This window comes from Euwallacea similis, chromosome 29 (genome assembly GCF_039881205.1).
Source record: "Euwallacea similis isolate ESF13 chromosome 29, ESF131.1, whole genome shotgun sequence".
NCBI classification, from domain to species: Eukaryota; Metazoa; Arthropoda; class Insecta; order Coleoptera; family Curculionidae; genus Euwallacea; species Euwallacea similis.
In genome coordinates this window covers 942,384-961,188 of record NC_089637.1, presented here as the reverse complement: position 1 = coordinate 961,188, position 18,805 = coordinate 942,384, and the positions used below count along the sequence as shown (strand labels likewise).

The following is an 18,805-nucleotide window of genomic DNA, read 5'->3' as shown; positions in this document are numbered from 1 at the left end:
CTTATTTTCTGATGAAGCAATGTTTGGCTTAAATGGATCTATTTATCGACATAATTGTCGCTACTAGTCTACAGACAATCCTAATTGGATGCAAACTCTGCATATACAACATCCGCAAAAAAACTCATTGGAATGACCGCCACGATCTCCAGATTTTACGTCCCTTGATTTTTTGTGGGGCCACTTAAAAGTTTCCGTTTACAAAAACAGCCCACAAAATTTAGACGATTTACATCTTAGAATTCAAACAGAATTAGAATTAATAACAGCATGAATAATTGCATGAAAGAGTTCGAGGAGCGACTGAGTCATTGTCAAGTTGTTTCTAGAGCTCAGTTTAAGCATTTATTATAGGAATTTCAATTTTGTTTCATGTAGTAGTGAATTATTTTATTTTGTATCTAATCATTTTATTTTTCAAGGAAACTATAGATCTAATTTTAGTTCTGACAATATCGTTGCATCCCTTATTGAATTAACTTTCATTTGATATAATATAATAGGTACCTTTCCATTTAAAAATAAAAAGTTAGTAGGGGTAGCTGAATAGGGGCGAAAAATTTGAATATCGAAAATAATGCATTAAAACTTTAAATAAAATTATATGTGTTTAAGCATTTTTAAGAAATATCATATTTATGGAAATTATAAATGTGTTGCAATACTTTTTACAAGTGCTGTGGGAGGGATGTGCGTTTTGTAACTTGAAATTTTTAGCGTTTAAAAACAGATTAAATGGAAAAACCTATGCTCACTATAAAAATAGATTTTACTTAAACTTTAGTTAAATAAATTAATCAAAATAATACATGTGGCTTATAATGATGAGGCACTTTCCCATGATTATTGGACTTTATTGTTAATAATGCACTCGTGCAATTGATTTCATGATCATTATATTTGATAATTTTGCATTTATCACATTCTAATATCCACTCTAGATTGTTTGCACGTATAGTGTAACTTATTAAGTATAATGTAAGAGATTTGCCGAAAAAGCTCAGCTACACAGTTAAACTCAATATAAAATACATTCAATATACAGAGTTACTCAATAGCGTGACAAAGTACCATACGTGTTTATTATTTTCCACTATCTAAAGAGTAAGTGTATATGAAAACTGCAAGGAACAAGTGGCCTGCAATCTAACACTAATTGTTTTGACTCTACAGGGTGGCCACATTTATCTCCATTGCGATCTCAGAAACTGCAGTGGTTACAGTTAAGTTAACAAAAACCTACCTTGAAAGTACATTTACTGGTCATATTACATAAATCACCCTGAAAAAAGCAGAAACATGTCAATTAAAAAAAAAATTATAATTTTTATTACTATGATAATTCATTAGTTTCTCATTTTGGTAGATGAAAATAAACAAAGAATTGAATTCATCTCAGACATGCAGCTGCATTTCCAAAAGAACTGAAGACCGACATAGTAGATGCGATTTAAAAGTTAATGTAGCAGTTGCAAATAATATAAGGTGTACAAATAAGTTTCCATCCTTTGACAAAACATGTCCCCACCAGAAGATTATCTTGAAATTATCAGATGTAAAACATATTATCGCAAGTTTGGTCATCTAGTAACAACTAACTAACCTGAACTAACCTTGAAATATTAGTGACGCCTTATCACTATCACATAATTTCTTTCGTTCAATAATATCAAGTTTTGCGACGAATAAGCGTCATTTGGGGGAACTTTTAATTTATTTCTTTAATTTGAAGAAATCTGTAGCTGAGGTGCATCGATTGCTTGTAGAAGCATATGGTGAGGCTGCTTTAAGTGAGAGAAGTTGTCGCGAGTGGTTTCACAAATTTAAAAACGGTGAATTTGACGTGGAACATAAACAACGCAGTGGAAGCTAACCTGAACTAACCTAAAGTGTACGAAAATACGGAATTGGAAGTATTATTGGAGGAAGATTTATCCCAAACTCAAAAAGAACTTGCACTTAATTAGAAGTAACTCAACAAGCAATTTCGCATCGTTTAAAAGTGTTGAGAATTGGGTTCCTGATGAATTGAAGTCGAGAGACGTCGAACGCCGATTTTGCATGAATGAAATGCTGCTTGCCAGACATAAAAAAAGGGTTTTATGCATCGAGTAATCACTGGCGATGAAAAATAGATCCATTATGATAACCCAAAGAAGAGAAAATCATGGGGACTACCTGGCTATGTTTCAACATCGACAGCCAAACCAAATATTAATGGAAAAAATTCATGTTGTGTATTTGGTGGGATCAGCTTGGTGTCATATATTATGAATTGCTCAAACCGAATTCAACTATTACTGGAACTTTCTACCGAACACAATTAACGAGATTGAACCGAGCATTCAAGGAAAAACACGCCCATTACTACTCCAAACACGATAAAATTATTCTCCTCCATGATAATTCTCGTTCGCATGTTGCGGTGCCAGTCAAAACCTATTTGGAAACAGTTAATTGGGAAGTCCTACCCCACTCGCCATATTCACCAGATCTTGCCCCATCTGACTATCACTTATTCCAGTCGATGGTACATGCTCTGTCTGAGCAGCGCTTTACATCATATGAAGATACCAAAGGTTGAGTCGATTCATGAATAGCCTCAAAAGATGAAGAGTTCTTCCGACGAGGTATTCGAATGCTGCCAGAAAGATGGGAAAAAGTAGTGGCTAGCGATAGACAATACTTTGAATAAAACATAATGCACTGTTCCTTCACAATAAATTCCAAATTTTTGATATCAAACAGCGGAAACTTATTTGCACCCCTTCTAGATTAGATATTTAACGATTAGATATTAATAGTATATGAATTATCAATTTCTGAATTAATAATGCTTCTAAACTTTTAATATCACGACCAGTGGTCTAGAACTCGGTAAGTAATGAAACAGTTTAAACACCGATAAATTAAGACTTATTGACGATTTTACAGCACATTTATTACAGGTTGAATAGAAGATGTCAAAAAGTCCAAGATGGAGAAAGAAGGAGACCGAAGATTTAATTTTCTTTTTGAAAACAAAACCAGTCATATGGGATAAAAGTCATGAATATTATAGAAATAGCAAAAAGCGAGAAAAAGCGTTAAAAGAGATATCTAAAAGTCTTGGAATTGATCGTCAACGTGTGACAAAAAAAGTAGAAAATATGATTGACAACTATTACAAGGTTTTGAGTAATGTTAGTGGTATGAGGCACTGGATTTTTGACTTGCTCGATCAGTTCTTGAAGACGGACAATTATGTATCACGGGTACGTACAAAAATTGTGATTGTTAGGACTTGCGATGTATCGTTATATCACTGATTATAGTTATGTTATTTATTAGTTTAAATATTCAAAGTAAGTTTAAGAAACTGATGTTACGCCCATAGACAACCCCAGCCATTGGGTAATACTGTTGGAATTCCCAGCGCTTAACACCCATCTTCGGCTGAGGGAAGTTATTTTATGATTGGGATTTCCAGCACTATTCTTTGTCGGACTAAAATTGCGAATCTAAATTAAAGGTACCGCCAAACGAATGCAATGGCTGGGCTCCAATAAAAGCCCAGCGACCATGCCTCTAAGTGCTACGCTTTAACGCGACAAGGTAGCCTAGAAGCCGCTAATGGGGCCTTATGGGGAGTACGTCTATGGGTGTTACACCTCCGTATCAGTACTTAAGGAGGGTGCAAAACTGAAGAAGCTCTCTTTTCTCGTTACTTCATCACGGACTCGTACGCGCTAGATTCTTCTCGTCAACATTCTTTAAATAACGTATCTCTCGATATTGTATAGTTGTTAATGTTACCAATAAACCTTTGTTAAGTTAAGAAGGTTTAGTTTCTTTTATACGCGAAAACAGTGTCTCTGAGACTGCGAACTCAGGGTGGTCCTTCATAATCGATCAATCCAGTCCACGATCTACGTAGTTCACGGTTATCGTATCGAAAGGGGTGAATCGACCCAACCACGTGCACGCGCCTTTGGACCAAACAGTGATTTAGAAAATATAGGGTGATTTTTTCCTTTTAATAGAAGAGTTAACAGAAGAAGTTAGTTTTGATATTTGGGAAAAGTGGTAAATAAAAAAACGCTTATTTTTTTGACTTTTATTTTCTGTTAAAAGGAAAAAATCAACTTAAATATCACCCTGTATATTAGGATAATAACTTCATTTCATTAAAAATGTACCTTAAGTATTAAATTATACCGTGCTGTTCCGCATGAGCCGAACACGGGTAAAACCTGTCGAATTGACTAGCGGCAAATTTTCTCCTACTACAATGCTCAAATCTATCCATAATAGGCCGCAAGCTGTTATTTTATTTCGAGCTATCGAAGAAAGTGGGACGATAAGTTATTTTTCTCCGAATCGCCATGAAAAATTTATTGTAAAAATTCCGAACACTTATAATGTTTCCGAAAAAGTCCAAATCGTAAAACGCTATTGCCAAGGTCAGACCTACCGTCAAATCAGACAAATTTTTTCGGGAACATTTGTGGAGGGAAATAGATCAATTCCCACCTTATTAATTTTGAACGCAATTGTACATAATTTTGAGACAATGGGATGTGTTTCACCAAAGACGCATCAGAATCCTGTTGTACTCGACGAAGATGTAGAGTTCAAATGGATCCAGATCTGTGCTGTAGCCAATGAACATCCCAATCAAGTTGGAACTAGTGGTTCGTATGTCAGGAAAATCCTCAAAAAATGGTTATCGATTATATAAACCTGAAAAAACTCGAGAGATATTTCCCGCAGATCATTTTCGTAGAATGGAATTTTGCGAAATACTAATGGAAATACTAATGGAAATATTAATGGAAAGGTCGAATAATGACGATAATTTTCTTAAAAACATTCTCTTTACAGATGAATGAATCTTTTCATTATTAAATCAACCTAATTCTGCTTATGTGCGATATTGGTCTCGGGAAAAGTTGCATAAGTTTTTTGAGTTTCGCACTTAGTATCCTTAAAAATTGAACATCTGGGGAGGTATATTGGGTGAAAATGTGATAGGTCCATTTTTCACTGATAGACTTTTGACTAGGCCGAAGTACTTGAACCTGCTTCAGCAACAAATTGTGCTCGAAATTCAGAGAGTCGTTGAGAATCGATTTTGTGAGATCTGGTTTCAACAGGATGGATGCCCTGCGCATAATAGTAGTTTAATCAAGGAATACTTGTCCTAAACATTCCCACAACGACTTATTACAAAGCAAGAAGGGACTATTTTGTGGCCAGCCAGATCTCCAGATCTCTCTCAAACAATTTTTTTTTGTGGGGACACGTAAAATCTAGTATTTATGGTTTTAATATGGCTAATAATTTGAATAAACTTCGACTAAATATCGAGAAACTCATTCCAAAATATTAGCTGTAACATGCTACGAAATGTTAGGTCATTTTGTGACCGGTGGGCTATTGCTTAGCTCAGGATGGTGGGATTTTGGAACTTTTAATTTAATTTCTTTTTATTAATTATTTTGTTATTTTTATAATTTTGAATTAGGTTCATTTTATTATTTTTAGAATATAATTTTTGGTTTGTTTAGAGAAAATCATTTTGTGTTGGGCTATTGCTTAGCTCAGGGTGGTGGGGTTTTCGAACTTTTAATTTAATTTCTTTTTTTTAATTGTTTTGTTATTTTTATAATTTTGAATTAGGTTCATTTTATTATTTTTAGAATATAATTTTTGGTTTGTTCAGAGAAAATCCTTTCGCTTCAAAGAAAGAATGAAAAATGTAATTCTAAGATCATTTTTAAGGATTGGTGTATTTTATTAGAAACGCAATTGCCGCCGTCTACACTTCACACATATCAATATTGAATTGATTTATTTATGGTATTAATTGCGTATTTGTTCAAGCGTGGGTGTGAGGGGGCACAGATATGGGCATGATTTGAGTAGTAGTAAGTTTCACAGATTTTACCCGTGTTTGTCTTATGTGGAACAGCATGATATAGATATCTGTATCTAATCGCTCCTATTATTCCTATTGTTCTCTGTACTCTGCATGAGTATTATTATTACTGAGATATAAGTAAGTACCGTTCGTCCAAATTGTGAATAAAGTAAGTACCTGGTAATCAAATGCAATAGCCATGGTAGAAAAAAAATTTCATAATCATGAATTTATTTATTAATCTTAAATATTTTTCTAATATTTTATAACTTAACATTTTTTGATAGTTGATTATGGAACCAGAAATTTAAACTTTTGCATATGAAAATTCACTTAAAACTGTCAATACCAATTTTCAAATGTATTTAAAATCTTTATACATACAAAGCCTTCATTTCAAAACGAGCCATCTTAAATAATTATTAATTGCGAAAATTTACGATTTTGAAAAAAAGCAGGTCAATTTAGATATCAGGGAGGACCTTTAAATTAAAATTTTAAATAGCTTACATCCCTTCGCGCTCAGCCATAAGAATTTTAAATGGAACTACCTGTCAAGTGATACCTCCTATTAAAGGGCATTAAATTCTCTATTCAGGGACACCAAAAAAACTCAAATCGAACGAGTCGTTTTCGTTTATTACATTCGAAATAATAAATTTACTATCAAACCTTTACGTGTTACATCATTAAATTAAGTTTTCAAAATGACCACCATTATTTGCCAAACAATAACAGAGGCGATGTTCGAATTTATCTCTCACTTTTGTCAAAGTTTCTGCACTGATACGCCTACATATACCTAAGAAGGATCAACAGAAGAAATGAAAGGATTAATGGAAGTATTCCAACGTATCATGAAAAGAAAGATAAAAGAAGAAATCAAAAGAGAAAAAGACAGAGCAAATTAGGAAATTACAAATTTCCCCTCCTGAAGCAATACCTTTCTAGGTGGATTCCAGGATTTGTAAACGGGGTGTTTTTTTAGTGGGTAGGCATTTTGGATGAGATTTATCTGTGCCTCTCTTTTGAGACAAAGATTAGTCTCTTCAGGATGAATCCCACACTATCCAGCCGACAGACCATCAGGCTGGGTGTCTTTTGTAAGATTTTTTCATCCCGCACAAAAAAAAAAAAAAAAAAAAAAAAAAAAAAAAAAAAAAAAGATATTCGATCTTTAAGGTCATGAATATCATTCAGTTGAGTTTTAAAAATTATTGTTTTAACATGACCTCAGAGAAAAAAGTCCAATGGGATTAAATCGGGGGACCTTGCAGGCTACTCAATTGCATCCCTCCTCCCAATCCATTTTCCTGGATACCGCTGATCTAACCGCTGTCTCACTGATAAAGTATAAGGAGGAGGTGCATCATCCTGTTGAAAATGTAAATGTTCTCCATTTAGACGATTTTCGGCTTAATCTAATTGACGTCCCAATGATGCAACAATAAGTGGGTCTATTACACTTTCTAAAAGATCTAAATATTATATAATTCTCCCGTTAAATTTTCTTCTAGAAAAATAGGTCTTATCATTTCATTTCCAAGAATGCCTGCCCAAATATTGAGTTTTTGTGGGTATTGGGTGTGATCTTCGCTAAACACGTGTGAATTTTCATTATCCCAATATCGGCAATTGTGTTTATTAGCAAAATCATTCAAGAAAAATGTAGATTAATCACTGAAACAAATGTTGAAAATAAAACTTTAATTTTCCTCTGCCTTTTGTACAATTTATTCGCAGAATTTAATTCTTTTGTCGTAGTCACCTTCCTTAAGTTTTTATAAAACTTGCATTTTATAAGGGAAAAAATTATTATTTTTTAAAACCTTGTACATTGATCCAGTTGAAATATTGGTCAACTGAAATACTTTTGCAATAGATAAATTTAGATCTGTAGCGAAATGGCCAAGAACTTTAATTTGAGAATTTTCATTTAAAATTCTTAGCTCTGAAGTCTTCTTATTGCACATTGAGCCTGTTTTTTTTAATTTGTAAACTAGTTCTGCGATGTGTGTTTATTGTTCTTGCCTGAATGTGAACTCACTGAATCATTGAATCATTGAAAACTCTTGCAGTTCTATGAGCGCACCGACTTTCAGCTCCGTAAATAAATATTATTTCAATCCGTTCTTCTAACATGTAGTCCATTTTTGTGCATTAATCACAGACTTTAATATTGTTGTTGTTCGCTGATTAAACGACCATACAATACGTATGAACTTGCCTTGGTACTTATCTTTCAGTTACCCGCAAATAACCTTGAAACTTAATAAATATTTAAGTTTTTTTTGATAGTATTTCAATTCCAATTTACAATTTGTTCATTATTTACATCAAAAACATTTATTCGATTTTATTTTTTTTGGTGTCTCTGAATAGATAATTTAATGTCCTTTTAATAGAAGATATCACTTGACAGGTAGTACCATTTAAAATTCTTATGAGGGGGTGGCTGGGCGCGAAGGGGTGTAAGCTATTTAAAATTTTAATTTAAATGTCCCCTCTGATATCTAAATTGACGTGTTTTTTTTCAAAACCGTAAATTTTTGTAGTTAATGATTATTTAAGGTGGCTCATTTTAAAATTAAGGCACTCTATATGAAATTGCTTGTATGATTTTGATAATTGGATGACGATCTACGGGAAACTACTTTTGGTCCTTCATCATCTCAAAATGAACATGGGCCATCATCGTCTGGAGAAACAAAGGTAGAACGGGAACAACAGGAAACCAACACCTTTCCGGCTAACGTGAACATAGATGTATTCAATTGCAGCACAAAGCTGGAGACAAGGAAGTTTATTTTACACCTAGAACATCCAAGAAAGGATTAACATATTGAAATTCCTTGAATTATTCTATTTATAATTATTTATGGTATAATACATATGTATATACAGGGCTTGTAAAAAGTATTGCAAAACGTTTATAACTTTCATTAATCTGATATTTTTAAAAAATAGTTAAACACGTATAATTTTATTTGAAAAAAGGTATTTAATGCATTATTTTCGATGCTTAAATTTTTCACCCCTATCCAGCAACCCTTACTAACTTTTTATTTTTAAGTGAAAAGGTACCCATTGCAGTACATCAAATGAAAGGTAATTCAATAAGGGATCGAAGATATACTCAAAATTAAAATTGGTTTGTTATTCTATTTAAAGAATAACAGGCGACACTATCTAAATTGCAAGAAAGGAGCTTTCTTATGAAACTTATTAAACAGTATGAAAAAGAAGTGTTTTGAATGTAGACGAAAATTCATTTTTATTAAAAAGTTTGAACTGATTCATTAAAGGTTACAGTTAAAAAGGTGTCATAACTGTAATCAGTTTGATTTTTAGAAATTGTGGTATCTGCAGAAGGGGTTCAGAAGTATAAAAAATTTAAATTCCAGTTTCCCTATTTTTTCCCTATATTTTCTATGTGATTAATGGTAATAAATATACGTAATTCATTGGTGCTTAAAACAAGGGTCGATTATACAGTAAGATCCACAAAATTTTAAAGTTAGAACGTTTTTATTACTTTTATCTTTTTTTAAATACTTACATCTTTACTTAAACTAGGGATTAAATGTTCGGCAAAGATATCCACTATTAGCAAATTTTTATTGAGCGAACAAGCAACAAAACTTAACAAAAATAATAAAATAATTCAATTTCTATAAAACTTTAGGATCAATCTGTTTAATGGACCCTCATTTAAATCATCATTCCGTAACGATGATAATTTTTCTTTTTTTCATTGCGTCATTGTTTTTTTATGAATTTATTGATCCTCATCAGCTATATCTTCACTACTGGTGAACTTGGTCATGTCATATTATTTATTCTTGCGACACTTCGTAAAAGTATTCTGTGTATTAAATTTGATTTGAGGCGCTTTAACAATTCGAAAATAATTAAAAAAAACAATAATCTTTTGACAACTTTATTACTCTGTTGTTTAGGTCAACAGTGGGTTTTGACCGGTCTAACGGTTTAACTTTTAGGAGAAGAAGTGCTAAAAGTTAAACCCAGGCACGTGGGAGCACGACCAAACCTGGGTAATAGAGACGTAAACCGGGGAAATTGTTAGTATTAATCTATGACATATACTTTAAGTCGAGAACGACGAATCAAGTCACTGCAACGTCCTTCACTATATAGCGTAGAGCCAAAAGTTGATGATTATGAAAGCTGCTTTCATCAAGAATGTGTTTATATATTATTTATCAGAAAAATTGCAACACCTAGAAGTAATGCACCAAATTCAACAAAAATTGGTATACGTATCTAGTTGCATTATAATAGTAGTAATAAATATTTAATTAATTTAATAATAATTGATCGGATTTTACATATAACGCCGTGCATTATATATCGGGGGTATTAGAACCAATTGCTATACTATACGTTCAACGCATTGGAAACGTGGTTGTCCAACAAGACAATGCACAGCCACATATTGCTCGTATAACTATGACTCATCTATAACATTGCAATATTAATGTGCTTTCTTGACCTCCACGCACTCCTGATCTTTCCCCTACAGAATATATATAGGACATGGCAGGAAAGAGAATTACTACATTGGAGAACCTATGACGTACTTTAGCAAAATTGCAAAATGCAATTCAAGTTGCCTGGGAGGCAGTAGCTCAAGAGGAAATCGACCATTTGCTTAGAAGTATCCCCAGTTGAGTTTCTGAGGGTATAAACTCACAAGGTGGTTATACACCTTATTAGAATTTTAAAGATTTTCTGGGTTCATTTGCAAGCTACATAATTTACTTTATCTAGTGTTGTCAAAATTTATAAAGTTTCATTAAAATATATTCATAATTTCTAGGTGTTGTAATTTTTATAAGTAGTCTATATGCAGGGTGGATCAAAAGTGTTCGTTTTGACATAAACTTTATCGTTTACAATGGAACATTTTGTGTTTTATTTAAGAATTGGATTCCACAATTCATTGTTCATTAGCGATGTGCCGATCAACTTTTTTCTCATTTCAATAGAAATATAGCAGGAAATCTACTGAAGCGAATCATTCAATAAATAGTATCAAGTTTTTTTAGTAATTAATCTAAGTAATATTACTTAAAGCTTACTCGAAAACATGAAAATTTCATTAGTCTTAATTTGACAAAAAACCTCTGCTACAACCCGGTAAAACACCAATCATGTAGGTCAACTCTATAGTATCCACTAAGGTAAAACACGACATTATGATCTACATACGATAGGTTGTATATATAATAATTAGTGCCCATCAGCTCCCACCACAAGCCATTAAATTATTATGGAACGTCCTAAAACAATCATCGAATCTAATGCCACATAGAAAAAGTCGATCACAAAATATAAATACAAGCGTTGTTTGCGATTTTTAATTAGTACATTACAGAGTAATAATATCGTACATACCTTTACTTTAAAGTTAAGAGCAATGAAGGTGCTAATGTTATTGTCTCTTTTGGTCCTTTTGGTGGTTGGTTCTCCTATACCAGATCAGTACACGTCGAAATTTGATAACGTGGATTTCGACCAGATCTTGCAGAGTGATAGGTTGCTTTCCAATTATATAAATTGTTTATTGGATAAGGGGAAGTGTACTCCAGATGCTATAGAACTGAAAAGTGAGTACATTTTTTACGTTAACGCAAAGAAATGGGAAACAAAAGAATCATAGTGATTGGTGGTGTTCGAACTAGAGGTATTCGAAGTCGAGGTGTTCGAAATCAAGATATTCGAAATCAAGATATTCGAAATCGAGATGTTCGAAATCGAAGTATTCGAAATCGATGTGTTCAAAATTAGTTTTTGTTGCAAGTATCTGATAGGTTTCACAGAATATCCAGAGATCAATTCCCAACAATGCGATACTTTCAAAAATTCAGACAAATTATACGTTTTGTTAGTAACTGCTCAGTATTTCTTTCCTGGACATATTTAAACTATTCCACGATCTGGTATCATTGCAGGTTTAAGTTAGGCGATTTTCACCACTTTTTCAATAGCTTAAGGTACTTTCAACATTCATTTCTATAAATTGAAGTAAAGTTTTAAATTCAGAATTGATTATCTACCGATCACTTCTCTTCTTGTGCCATTAAACCGGGAAATTTACTATTACGAACGCTTAAGATACTTCTGAAAATTGTTGTAGTATTGCTCAAGAATACATTGCCTTTTATGGAACATGAATAAGAATGTTAAAGTAATTTTACAAGAAATTCACATATTAAGTAATTGATTAAGTAGTTCTTGAGTATTTTTGGCAATTTATAATAGGTTGTTTATTTAAATTTCCGATATTTTAACTGAAATGAGTTTCTCAGCCGGTTTATTAATTAAGTAACTGATGAATATGGTCATGGTAGTACTGCTAATACCTAAAATATCAAAGAGTAAACAGTTTGTTGTTTGAAACTTTCAAACAGCATTGGAACGTAGAAAAAAATTAAAACGTACTAAAAATTGAAATAATCAGGATTTAAGATATTTTTTATTAAAATTGTTGAGATTTTTAAACTCCTAAAGAACGAACACTGGAATGCAGAAGCTTAGAATAAAATCCTGAACTAATCGAGGAGCTCAAAGTTTTTTAACATTTAACAAAGAGAAAACTCATGTTGTAAAAAACAAAGCTAAGAGACCTAAACTACCCAGGAGGTTGTGTCCACGAGGTCTGTCCTCTATTCTGATATTCTTCCCCGGGGAACATTCTTCTCCTCAAATTACAGAATTGCGCCCCTGCTATTCGTAAGCGAAAATTAATTAGTTATAGTAAATTTCAAGAAAAATTTTGCAATTGAATTTCCCATGAAAGACGTTTTTTTAGAAAATTTACCTGACGCCCTTGAAACTGAATGTTCCAAGTGCTCTGCTAAACAGAAAGAGGGTGTTAGGAAAGTGGTGACTTTCCTTATCGAAAAGAGAAAGGACTATTGGAAAGAATTGGAAAAGAAATATGACCCAGAAGGAAAGTATTACAAAAAGTATCAAGAGACAGCTAAAAAGGAGAACTTGAACTTGTAATTCTTTATAGGATTGTAAGTAAAGTATTTGTATTCCCTGTATTGTATATGCATCTTGTATTTGATATTTTTGATATCTTGTTTTTCATATCTATTGTGACAAATTTAGAAGACCTTTATAGTGTATATGTTAAAATATTTATGGTCATTAAACAGAGTTATAAAAAATGCTTTACTATGTCTTATCATTTTTTGTACATTTGTTTGACGCAGTTTGAATGGCGAACTAATGTAAATTTTTAAAAATTACTGGCAATAATGTTTTCAATTTTTCCAAAAATTAAACATCTAAATTAAAGAGGTATCAGATACACAATGCAAATAAAAAATCGTTTATTTTTTAACAGTTAAACCATGGTTGTACTGACCAGCAACTTTGCCTTCTAGGAATCGAACGATTGGTAAAAGTAACATTTATATTAATTATCGCTTTTTATGTGGACGACATATATTAATTTTTTAATTTCAGAACTTTTTAAATCGTAAGTATACTGTTACGATTCTGAAAACTAGCATTTAAATTAAAAAAATATAGTCTTCTTGAAAAAAAAATTAAAATTCGAGACAAAATGGTTGGTTTAGGTTGAAATTCAGAATTTGTTTCTTAAGTAATTTTACAACTCTTTGAAGAAATCCGAAGTTGTTTGATTAAATATATGCAAAGTGATTGAGGTGGGGTTGAAAATATGTAAATTTCTAACTCTTGTACGGGAATTTTTAAATCCCATTTATGCTCGTAATTTGTTAAGTTTCTAGTTTCTTTAAAACGATATGAGAATAAAAAGTCCTCATTTTATTTGGACGATACCTGAATAAATTAATACTATTATTTTCCTACGTGCGTGCGGTAAGTGCAAAATTGCATAATATACTATTTTATTCTTAAAACATCATAGATCACTTTGAATGAGTTTTCAATATACAGGGTGTTTAAAAAACACGAGACAATATTTAAGGGGTTGATTTCTCAGGTCATTTTATGAAAAAAGTTGCTATAAATATAGGTCCGGAAATGTATTGTTTCCCAGATACAGTGTGTTAACATTTTTTATTAACTAACGATTTTTGAAAAATAATTCAAATATCTTTTGATCGATTTTTTTGAAGTTTGGTAACGTTGTTTGTAGTAATAAAGGACTGATTTGGCCCTAACTAGATTAAAAGTATTAATTCCAGTGGCGTTAGGAGGGGAGGTCATCTTAACCAAATTTATTGACAAAAGAATATACGCCACTGACTTAAATTAAATTTCTATATTTTTTTAAGATAAAGCAACTAAAAATACATCTTTTTTGTCTCTTGAATTTTCATTGTATCTTGCTTCCATAAAATTGAAAAAAATTGCTTGCCATCAAAATGAAAAAATGTTTTTGTATGATAAATGGACATGCAATAAAATGGTATATTTTGTAAACGAAGCAAGATATGACGAAAATTCAAGAGACAAAAAAGTTGTATTTTTAATTGGTTTATCTTAAAAAGAATATAGAAATTGAATTAAAGTCAGTGGCGTACATTCTTTTGTCAATAAATTTGGCTAAGGTATCCCCCCCTGTCGCCACTGGACTTAACAATTTTAATCTAGTTATGGCCAAATAAGTCCCTTATTACTACAAACAATGTTACCAAATTTTAAAAAAAATTGGTCAAAAGATATTTGATAATGAAAAGATTTTCAAAAGCCGTTATTAAAAAATATTATTTAAGACCCTGTATCTTGGAAACAATTCATTTCCAGACTTATGTTTATAGCAGCTTTTTTTATAAAATGACCTGAGAAATCACCTCCTTAAATATTGCCGCGTCTTTTTTAAACATCCTGTATAAATACTGAGATATACAAATATTTATTATATTTTATTTTACCTTGGAATAAGTAAGTGGTTCTTTATTACTGAAGACTGAGAAAGCATGCGATTTCTTTTAAATTGAAAGTTCTGTAATTAAGCAAATGGCCAAATCATTTCAAGATTGATGCGAAAACAATTTAAATCAGTTCATTATTTAATTGCAAATCAGTGTATTAATTTATTACAAAAACTCTGACTAAATTTTAAAGTTCAATATATAATAATGTTCTTTATATACAGGGTGTTCAGAAATAACATTGAAATATTTTGGGAGATGATTCTAGAGATTAAAATAATAAAAAAAAATTCTCATAAATATACCCCAAAAATTGCTTCTTATAGGGGTCGACCCTTTAACTCTGAAGGTGTTTTCTTTGGCATATATTGTCGTTGCGTTAAAATTATGAAATGTGGTATACTTTAATAAGTTGGAATAGGAAATCATTTTTGTGTTAATAATTGCAGATTTTAATACGAGGGGTTACATATAAAATGCGTCTTACAAACTTTTTTTGTTTGTGATATTTTTTAATTTTTTAAATCAAATTATTGCATCACAAATATTTTTAAGAAGAAAAGGTTCTCTTATTTTATCCCGTTAGGATAGACTGTTTTCCAGAAAAATGGGTTTTTATGAAGCGATTTTTATTATTTAAAAATTGGTAAGTTTTACATTAATATTCGTTGAAGTATTTTTTGAAAAATAACAAGATTTTGTAGATACCTACTGAATATTAGTATATTTGCCTTGAAAACAAATTTAGAAGATTAAATTTAAGAAACTCTACTCACGTATTTTTCGCCATTAACCATTCAAGAAGCAGCAAAGGAATTTATTACTCAAAATATCGGTGATAATCTTTTATTTTCACTTGAAGTCCTGAGTTATAAAATAACACCCGTTTGAACTTTCCTAATTTAAATACAATAGAACTTATTCGGATTTAACATTACTCGTAAAATAAGACCTAGTTACGATTTGGTCTCTATGGAGATAAATAAGTTTTAAGCAAATTACAACTGAATTCCCTCTTTCTTGAGGTCAGCATCATAGCGAGCCCTGTATTTGCCGTTAGGGTCGTACTTAGCCTCCAATTGGTCGAAATAGGGCCTCTTCTCCTCAATAAGGAACTTTAGGACTTTTCTTCCTATTTCTTTTTGTTTGGGACTGCATTTGCTGCATCCATTTTCGAGTCCATCGGGAAGATTATCTGAAAATAAAAATGAGGAATAATAGATGTTTTCATTTTAATCTTTCAATTAGTACTTCCTCTAAGATGGTACCAACTCATCTACCTGCAATTATATCACAGATTTTACAACATGTCAAAGGCGGCCCTTTGGACCTATCAGATGATTCTTGTTCGACTGACTTAATCCAAATATGGGAGAGATCGTTTTAATATTTTTCTACTCTTTTGCCGATAAATTACAAGTAACTTTGGCAGGAGCTATAGCAGGAAAATCGCGTGTATCAACGAGAAAAATGTTGAAATTCTAAGATAAAAGCAAAAGATTCAACACCCAGGGAGTTCTACGGGGACGTGAGTAAATTTTCCCAGTGCATTCGACATTTGCTCATACCTTTAAGTTCCTTTCCCAGAGGGGTGCAAGTTCCTTTATCTAGTAAACAATTCATGTAGTTCTTAAACAATCGATCACTCTGCAAAATATCATCCACATCAATGTTATCGAATTTTGTTGTATAACCCGATTGAGGCCTCGCAACAGAAGAACACACACAAATCAAAACCAAAAACTTGAGAACCGGACACATCTTTCTCCTTTGAATTTCGACCAAATTCAACTGTTGCAAATTCGTTAGTATCGCACATATACCCTCCTTAAGTAAGTAGGTACTTAAATTAGCAATTAGTCGTAAAACACGATTAATTGTCTTGTTATTGAGTATAAGACAACTAATGTCTACGTTGGTACTTAATTGATTTACACCAGAAACGCTGTTTGATCGATTATTATTCGGCTACAAATGGGCTGTGGCTAAATGAGTTAGTTAAGTGGCTAAAGTCTAAATGAGTTACTCACTTTTCAGTTCTTGAGCGTCTGGAGTGCATCGTCCCTTATCCAGCAAACAGTTCATATAATTTTTCAGCAATCTATCACTTTTCAAAATTTCCTCGATGTCCACATTGTCGTATTTGGTGGTGTAGCGAGTGTCTTCGGGAAGAGCACTGCAGTACACAGATGCCAAAGCTAACAAAAAAAATATCACTGAGTTCTTCATGTTCGCACCTTCACGGACTGCAAGTGAAAACACATTCGTTTCACTTAAATACTGCTATGCATGAGAGAAAAAGGTGACTCAATGTTCAAAGCAATTTGGGCAAACATTAATTATTATTGTCGTATTTTATTCATCGACGAGTTCCTGTTAGTTATGAATTTAAAAAATTAATTGCGCAATCGATTTTGTTGGCACAGGCGGATCGTAAAGTAGTCTCTAGATACGTATAACTTTTTTTAGGTGTTGTTACTATGTAGAAAACACTCTATTAGTGTCAATTATCACAGTGAGAAATACTGAGTTTTTATTCGTTATCGTTGCTTCTAGAAACGTGCATCTAGACATGTGAAGTAGGTAGTTAAAAGTACATCCTGTGTATTTAAGGACGATTGGTTACTAAAATTATAGTGCTTTGCCACCTGAATTTAACGTCTAAGATGGCGAGTTCGGCCTCATTGTTGCGACGATAGCCCCGTGAGAATTTGGGGTGGTACTCTATAATAAATATATTCTATACGCTAGAAGCGGATTGTATTATTTCTTTTATTTTCTTGGGAATAATACTTCACATCATAGTAGGGATTGTTAAGCAGTGGTAATTTATCAGGGACAAACCTGTTGCCTCTTTCAGAATTTTGGGAAAAGAGTAGAAAATCGACAATAAACTAATATGTATGAGATGAACATTTAAAATATGTGAAATACTGCGAAATTTTTGTTATCAATCGCTGAGAAAGGTCAGTTTTCTTATGAGTCATATCGTCATTTCAAAAGGTTGATTTGAGACAAGTGGCTGGTATTTGATTATTGTACCTAATGAAAACTTGCCTTTCTGTTAAATGTAATTTTTTGTGTTGGTCTTCAGTTTCATTTTATGTATCTGAGGCTAACCTCTTGTTCATGCATAGGTAACCAGATTTTATTCATGCTTACCAAACAAGAAACCACCCATTGGTTTTTATTAAGTGAAATGTATGAATTTTTGTTTTTTTAATAATGGTTTCTTGATAACGATGCAAGCATTTCTCCATTTAATTATGTGACCTTGAATTGAAATTTTATTACATTTTCAATTTTTAATGTAATTTTGGTTTTCTTTAATTCTCCTTTTTAAGGGCCTAGATGTTTCGCCAATATAAAACTTCTAAAATTTGCATGGAATTGTACTAGTGTATGTGACATTTTTTGTGTTAATTTTTATTTCGTGGTTTTTGCCTTTGTAAATTTTGATCATAATATGTTTTCTGTCCTAAAAACTGTTTTAACATTGGATTTATTTTTTAATTGTTTGTTTTGGTCTGATATACCTGTTGTGTATGATACCAAAAGGTTTGTTTTGATTTTGCTTCATTAAAAGCTATTCAAAATTGTGAAAATATTTGTCTACAAAATTAAATTAATTGTTTTTACATAAAAAATTTTCTGTGGATGTTTTTCGACATTGAAATGTTGTTTATCTCGTACCACCTTAAATGTTTTACAAACCCCTTTTTTATCGGAACTGGATGGTTGGAACTACAGTTTAAGTAATGGTCTGTGTGAGTTGATTTCTGGTAAATTTTTATCATTGTAGTTGACGGTAAGCGCAGTTTAATTGAATTGTCGAAAATGTCCTTATTAAATAAAGGTATGGATGTTATTGCCAAAACAGGATTTTTCATATTTGCACCAGTTGCACTATTGAACCTTAATATGTAATACATCATCGTAATGAGAAAAAAAATTAATTCAAAAATGTGAAAATTCAAAATGGCACCCATAAGAAACAACAAAGTTG

At 32.0% G+C, this 18,805-nt stretch overlaps 3 protein-coding genes across 5 annotated transcripts; 2 read left to right on the top strand and 1 right to left on the bottom strand.

Moving 5' to 3' along the window:
* Positions 1-2,834: 2,834 nt before the first annotated feature.
* On the top strand, positions 2,835-3,837 carry LOC136417658 (transcription factor Adf-1-like). 2 transcript variants are annotated; one of them, XM_066403457.1, is made up of 3 exons: positions 2,835-2,877; positions 2,935-3,254; positions 3,512-3,837. In XM_066403457.1, the coding sequence occupies exons 2-3, from the start codon at positions 2,961-2,963 to the stop codon at positions 3,569-3,571; spliced, it is 354 nt and encodes a 117-aa protein (XP_066259554.1). In that variant the 5' UTR covers positions 2,835-2,877; positions 2,935-2,960; the 3' UTR covers positions 3,572-3,837. The 2 variants fall into 2 exon arrangements, with proteins under 2 accessions (XP_066259554.1, XP_066259553.1); XM_066403456.1 differs by having other exon boundaries at positions 2,842-2,877; positions 2,949-3,254.
* A 7,439-nt stretch (positions 3,838-11,276) lies between these two features.
* Positions 11,277-13,078, top strand: LOC136417654 (ejaculatory bulb-specific protein 3-like). The gene is made up of 2 exons (XM_066403453.1): positions 11,277-11,532; positions 12,738-13,078. Exons 1-2 carry the CDS (start codon positions 11,343-11,345, stop codon positions 12,932-12,934), a joined length of 387 nt encoding a protein of 128 aa, XP_066259550.1. The 5' UTR covers positions 11,277-11,342; the 3' UTR covers positions 12,935-13,078.
* Positions 13,079-15,629: 2,551 nt separating this feature from the next.
* On the bottom strand, positions 15,630-17,071 carry LOC136417653 (ejaculatory bulb-specific protein 3-like). Of its 2 annotated transcripts, none has more exons than XM_066403451.1 (2): positions 16,830-17,071; positions 15,630-15,994 (listed from the first exon to the last, which is right to left on the bottom strand). In XM_066403451.1, exons 1-2 carry the CDS (start codon positions 17,026-17,028, stop codon positions 15,798-15,800), a joined length of 396 nt encoding a protein of 131 aa, XP_066259548.1. In that variant the 5' UTR covers positions 17,029-17,071; the 3' UTR covers positions 15,630-15,797. The 2 variants fall into 2 exon arrangements, with proteins under 2 accessions (XP_066259548.1, XP_066259549.1); XM_066403452.1 differs by lacking the exon at positions 16,830-17,071 and adding an exon at positions 16,368-16,625.
* Positions 17,072-18,805: the final 1,734 nt, after the last annotated feature.

What these genes read in the sequence shown, in the direction of transcription:
- LOC136417653 (XM_066403451.1), bottom strand. Translation starts at nt 17,028, where the DNA reads ATGAAGAACTCAGTGATATTTTTTTTGTTAGCTTTGGCATCTGTGTAC. An exon ending in AGACGCTCAAGAACTGAAAA is followed by an intron (nt 15,995 to 16,829) that starts GTGAGTAACTCA and finishes TTTTATTTTCAG; the next exon opens with ATAATCTTCCCGATGGACTC.
- LOC136417654 (XM_066403453.1), top strand. Translation starts at nt 11,343, where the DNA reads ATGAAGGTGCTAATGTTATTGTCTCTTTTGGTCCTTTTGGTGGTTGGT. An exon ending in AGATGCTATAGAACTGAAAA is followed by an intron (nt 11,533 to 12,737) that starts GTGAGTACATTT and finishes ACGTTTTTTTAG; the next exon opens with AAAATTTACCTGACGCCCTT.
- LOC136417658 (XM_066403457.1), top strand. Translation starts at nt 2,961, where the DNA reads ATGTCAAAAAGTCCAAGATGGAGAAAGAAGGAGACCGAAGATTTAATT. An exon ending in CGGACAATTATGTATCACGG is followed by an intron (nt 3,255 to 3,511) that starts GTACGTACAAAA and finishes TCTAAATTAAAG; the next exon opens with GTACCGCCAAACGAATGCAA.